The sequence below is a fragment of the Pseudophryne corroboree genome, chromosome 6 (assembly GCF_028390025.1).
Source record: "Pseudophryne corroboree isolate aPseCor3 chromosome 6, aPseCor3.hap2, whole genome shotgun sequence".
Taxonomy (NCBI): Eukaryota; Metazoa; Chordata; class Amphibia; order Anura; family Myobatrachidae; genus Pseudophryne; species Pseudophryne corroboree.
Window position 1 is genome coordinate 3,133,540 of NC_086449.1, and position 6,000 is coordinate 3,139,539.

At 54.1% G+C, this 6,000-nt stretch overlaps 1 protein-coding gene across 2 annotated transcripts in view; it reads right to left on the reverse strand.

Moving 5' to 3' along the window:
- The window catches only part of LOC134934737 (E3 ubiquitin/ISG15 ligase TRIM25-like), a 45,062-nt gene extending 39,408 nt beyond the window's left edge, over nt 1-5,654 (reverse strand). The window contains exon 1 of one of the 2 annotated variants that reach the window (XM_063930101.1): nt 5,547-5,654. In XM_063930101.1, the coding sequence (XP_063786171.1) occupies nt 5,547-5,586 (40 nt within the window). In that variant the 5' untranslated portion in view covers nt 5,587-5,654. The remainder of the gene's footprint in view (nt 1-5,546) is intronic. The other variant, XM_063930102.1, reaches the window with a different exon arrangement.
- Between the last annotated feature and the right edge of the window lie 346 nt (nt 5,655-6,000).

Below are 6,000 nucleotides of genomic sequence, written 5' to 3' on the forward strand. Positions count from 1 at the left end.
CAGGAGGTCTCTGACTAAAGATGACAGCTCCTTGGCTTTCTCCTGCGGGAGAAACACTTTTTTCTGTTCTGTGTCCAGAACCATCCCCAGGAACAGCAGGCGTGTGGTAGGAACCAGCTGTGACTTTGGAATGTATAGAATCCATCCGTGCTGTTGTAGCACTTCCCGAGATAGTGCTACTCCGACCAACAACTGCTCCATGGACCCCGCCTTTATAAGGAGATCGTCCAAGTACGGGATAATTAAAAACTCCCTTTTTTCAAAGGAGTATCATCATTTCTGTCATTACCTTGGTAAAGACCCTCGGTGCCGTGGACAGTCCAAACGGCAGTGTTTGGAATTGGTAATGGCAATCCTGTACCACAAATCTGAGGTACTCCTGGTGAGGATGGTAAATGGGGACATGTAGGTAAGCATCCTTGATGTCCAGGGATACCATGTAATCCCCCTCCTCCAGGCTTGCAATAACCGCCCTGAGCGATTCCATCTTGAGCTTGAATTTTTTTATGTATGTGTTCAAGGACTTCAAATTTAAAATGGGTCTCACCGAACCGTCCGGTTTCGGTACCACAAACAGTGTGGAATAGTAACCCCGTCCTTGTTGAAGTAGGGGCACCTTGACTATCACCTGCTAGGAATACAGCTTGTGAATTGCCTCTAGCACAGCCTCCCTGCCTGAGGGAGTTGTCGGCAAGGCAGATTTGAGGAAACGGCGGGGGGGAGACGCCTCGAATTCCAGCCTGTACCCCTGAGATACTACTTGAAGGATCCAGGGATCCACCTGTGAGCGAGCCCACTGATCGCTGAAATTTTTGAGGCGGCCCCCCACCGTACCTGGCTACGCCTGTGGAGCCCCCGCGTCATGCGGTGGACTCAGAGGAAGCGGGGGAAGAATTTTGATTCTGGGAACTGGCTGACTGGTGCAGCTTTTTCCCTCTTCCCTGTGCAGAAAGGAAGCGCCTTTGACCCGCTTGCTTTTCTGAAGCCGAAAGGACTGTACCTGATAATACAGTGCTTTCTTAGGCTGTGAGGAAACCTGAGGTAAAATTTTTTCTTCCCAGCTGGTGCTGTGGATACGAGGTCCCAGAGACCATCCCCAAACAATTCCTCACCCTTATAAGGCTCTATGTGCCTTTTAAAGTCAGCATCACCTGTCCAGTGTCGGGTCTCTAATACCCTCCTGACAGAATGGACATTGCATTAATTCTGGATGCCAGCCGGCAAAATATCCCTCTGTGCATCCCTCATATATAAGACGACGTCTTATGTTCGCAAAATAGTATCCCTGTTTGACAGGGTTACAGACCACGCTGCAGCAGCACTATCTGCAGGTCTCAGTCTAGTACCTGAGTGTGTAAATACAGACTTCAGGATAGCCTCCTGCTTTTTATCAGCAGGTACCTTCAAAGTGGCCGTATCCTAAGACGGCAGTGCCACCTTTTTTGACAAACGTGTGAGCGCCTTATCCACCCTAGGGGATATCTCCCAGCGTAACTTATCCTCTGGCGGGAAAGGGTACGCCATCAGTAACTTTTCAGAAGTTACCAGTTTCTTATCGGGGGAACCCACGCTTTTTCACACTTCATTCACTCATTTGATGGGGGAACAAAACACTGCCTGCTTTTTCTCCCCAAACATAAAACCCTTTTATAGTGGTACTTGGGTTAATGTCAGAAATGTGTAACATTTTTTATTGCCGGGATCATGTAACGGATGTTCCTAGTGGATTGTGTATATGTCTCAACCTCGTCGACACTGGAGTCAGATTCCGTGTCGACATCTGTGTCTGCCATCTGAGGGAGCAGGCGTTTGAGCCCCTGATGGCCTTTGAGACGCCTGGGCAGGCACGGGCTGAGAAGCCGGCTGTCCCATCATCCAGCCTTTTATGTAAGGAGTTGACACTGCCGGTTTATACCTTCCACCTATCCATCCACTCTGGTGTCGGCCCCACAGGGGGCGACATCACATTTATCGGCATCTGCTCTGCCATCACATAAGCCTCCTCATCAAACGTGTCGACACAGCCGTACCGACACACAGCACACACACAGGGAATGCTCTGACTGAGGACAGGACCCCACACAGCCCTTTGGGGAGACAGAGAGTATGCCAGCACACACCAGAGCGCTATATAATTTAGGGATTAACACTATATTGAGTGAATTTTTCCCAATAGCTGCTTGTATATACAATATTGCGCCTAAATGTTGTGCCCCCCCTCTCTTTTTAACCCTTTGAGCCTGCAAACTACAGGGGAGAGCCTGGGGAGCTGTCTTCCAGCTGCACTGTGAAGAGAAAATAGCGCCAGTGTGCTGAGGGAGATAGCTCCGCCCCTTTTTCGCTGACTTTTCTCCCGCTTTTTTATGGATTCTGGCAGGGGTATTTATCACATATATAGCCTCTGGGGCTATATATTGTGGTATTTTTGCCAGCCAAGGTGTTTTTATTGCTGCTCAGGGCGCCCCCCCCCCAGCGCCCTGCACCCTCAGTGACCGGAGTGTGAAGTGTGCATGAGGAGCAATGGCGCACAGCTGCAGTGCTGTGCGCTACCTTGGTGAAGACCGAAGTCTTCTGCCGCCGATTTTCCGGACCTCTTCTGGCTCTGTAAGGGGGACGGAGGCGCGGCTCCGGGAACGAACACCAAGGCCAGTTCCATGCGGTCGATCCCTCTGGAGCTAATGGTGTCCAGTAGCCTAAGAAGCCCAAGCTAGCTGCAAGCAGGTAGGTTCGCTTCTTCTCCCCTTAGTCCCTCGATGCAGTGAGCCTGTTGCCAGCAGGTCTCACTGTAAAATAAAAAACCTAAAATAAACTTTCTTTCTAGGAGCTCAGGAGAGCCCCTAGTGTGCATCCAGCTCAGCCGGGCACAGAAATCTAACTGAGGTCTGGAGGAGGGGCATAGAGGGAGGAGCCAGTGCACACCAGATAGTACCTAATCTTTCTTTTGGAGTGCCCAGTCTCCTGCGGAGCCCGTCTATTCCCCATGGTCCTTACGGAGTTCCCAGCATCCACTAGGACGTCAGAGAAACAATAAAACTAGAAAAACTCCTAGGAGCTCCCCTAGCTGTGACCGGCTACACCGGGCACATTTTCTAAACTGAGTCTGGTAGGAGGGGCATAGAGTGCCTATGACTACTAGTGGACCCGTCTATACCCCATGGTACTAATGTGGACCCCAGCATCCTCTAGGACATAAGAGAAAACAGATTAATAACAGCAATGCACTGTAGAAAACACACCATAGTCCAGTATAAGGTAACATATGTATAATTCAAATGCACAGACTGGCACCTGACCCATAGAGCAGGAGGTGGGCCCCCCGGCAGCGGGACCCACCAGTGGTTTACCCTGAACCCCTGTGGGTCAGTCCAACCTTGAGTGGGGGTATATACAGAACAGGGGGAATGGGGCCCATTAGCAGGTGGGGGGAATGGGGTGAGACATTAGTAGGTGGGGGGGATGGGGTGAGTGGGGGGAGACATTAGTAGGTGGGGGGGATGGGGTGAGTGGGGGGGTATAGAGGTACAGGGAGATCAGGACACATTAGCAGGTGGGGGATGGGGTGAGTGGGGGTATATACAGAGACAGGGGGAACGGGGCACTTTAGCAGGTGGGGGATGGGGTGAGTGGGGGTATATACAGGGACAGGGGGAACGGGGTACATTAGCAGGTGGGGGATGGGGTGAGTGGGGGTATTTACATGGACAGGGGGAATGGGGGCACATTAGCAGGTAAGGGGATGGGGTGAGTGGGGGTATATACAGGGACAGGGGGAACGGGGTACATTAGCAGGTGGGGGATGGGGTGAGTGGGGGTGTTTACATGGACAGGGGGAATGGGGGCACATTAGCAGGTGGGGGGATGGGGTGAGTGGGGGGTATATACAGTCATAGGGGGAATGGGGGCACATTAGGAGGTGGGGGATGGGGTGAGGAGGGTATATACAGGCACAGGGTGTATGGGGCACATTAGCAGGTGGGGGATGGGGTGAGGGGGGAATATACAGGGACAGGGGGAATGGGGCACTTTAGCAGGTGGGGGGATGGGGTGAGTGGCGGTATATACAGGGAGAGGGGGAACGGGGCACATTAGCAGGTGAGGGGATGGGGTGAGTGGGGGGTATATACAGGCATAGGGGGAATGGGGCACATTAGCAGGTGGGGGGTGGGGTGAGTGGGGGTATATACAGGGGGAATGGGGCACATTAGCAGGTGGGGGGATGGGTTGAGTGGGGGTATATACAGGGGGAATGGGGCACATTAGCAGGTGGGGGGAGTGAGGGTATATACTGGGACGGGGGAAATGGGGGCACATCAGCAGGTGGGGGGGATGGGGCGAGGCTATATACAGGGACAGGGGGAATGGGGCACATTAGGTGGGGGGATGGGGTGAGTGGGGGTATATACAGGGGGAATGGGGCACATTAGCAGGTGGGGGATGGGGTGAGAGGGGGTATTTACAGGGACAGGGGGAATAGGAGACACAGCAGGTGGGGGGGGGTGAGTGGGGTATATACAGGCACAGGGGGAATAGGAGACACATTAGCAGGTGGGGATGGGGTGAGTGGGTGGTATATACAGGGACAGGGGGAATGGGGCACATTAGCAGGTGGGGATGGGGTGAGTGGGGTATATACAGGGGGAATGGGGCACATTAGCAGGTGAGGATGGGGTGAGTGGGGGTATATACAGGGACAGGGGGAATGGGGCACATTAGCAGGTGGGGGAGGGGTGAGTGGGTGGTATATACAGGGACAGGGGGAATGGGGCACATTAGCAGATGGGGTGAGTGGGGTATATACAGGGGGAATGGGGCACATTAGCAGGTGGGGATGGGGTGAGTGGGGGTATATACAGGGACAGAGGGAATGGGGCACATTAGCAGGTGGGGATGGGGTGAATGGTGGTATATTCAGGGACAGGGGGAATGGGGCACATTAGCAGGTGGGGTGAGTGGGGGTATATACAGGGACAGGGGGAATGGGGCACATTAGCAGGTGGGGGATGGGGTGAGTGGGGGTATATACAGGGACAGGGGGAATGGGGCACATTAGCAGGTGGGGATGGGGTGAGTGGGGTATATACAGGGGGAATGGGGCACATTAGCAGGTGGGGGATGGGGTGAGTGGGGGTATATACAGGGACAGGGGGAATGGGGCACATTAGCAGGTGGGGATGGGGTGAGTGGGGTATATACAGGGGGAATGGGGCACATTAGCAGGTGGGGGATGGGGTGAGTGAGGGTATATACAGGGACAGAGGGAATGGGGGACAGTAGCAGGTGGGGGATGGGGTGAGTGGGGGTATATACTGGGACATGGGGGCACATAAGCAAGTGGGGGGGTTGGGGTGAGTGGGGGTATATACAGGGGGAACAGGACACATTAGCAGGTGGGGGATGGGGCACATTAGCAGGTGTAGTGGGGGCAAAGGACAGCTGTAAACAGGTAGATATAGGGGGCATTACACAGGCACATTAGCAGATGGGGTACACACAGGGGGGGGGGGGGTCACACGCTGAGCAGGTAGGTACACTGCAGGTGACATTACCAGGGGTAGCAGCAGAGGCAGCGCGGTACCGCTCTGTCATCGATCGACTGACTGAACCGTATCACTCCGCCGGGGCGCTGCTCTGTCTGAGCGGGAGACCGGTACTTCTTCCCGCCTACTGTACCACGTGCTACAGTATGTCCCCCTGCCCTGTATGTACCTGGTGTATCACTCCGCCAGGCGCCGCAGTCTATCTGCTTCCACAGCTGCACTACGTCCCCTGTGTCACTCCGCCTGCCGGCTGAGTGCTGGGGAGATTGCTAGCTGCCGGCACAGTCTATGTATCTAGGCCCTCAGGTTATCTGGAGGGAATGACGTTTCTCTTACGTCCTAGAGGATGCTGGGGACTCCATAAGGACCATGGGGTATAGACGGGCTCCGCAGGAGACATGGGCACTCTAAAGACTTTAGAATGGGTGTGCACTGGCTCCTCCCTCTATGCCCCTCCTCCAGA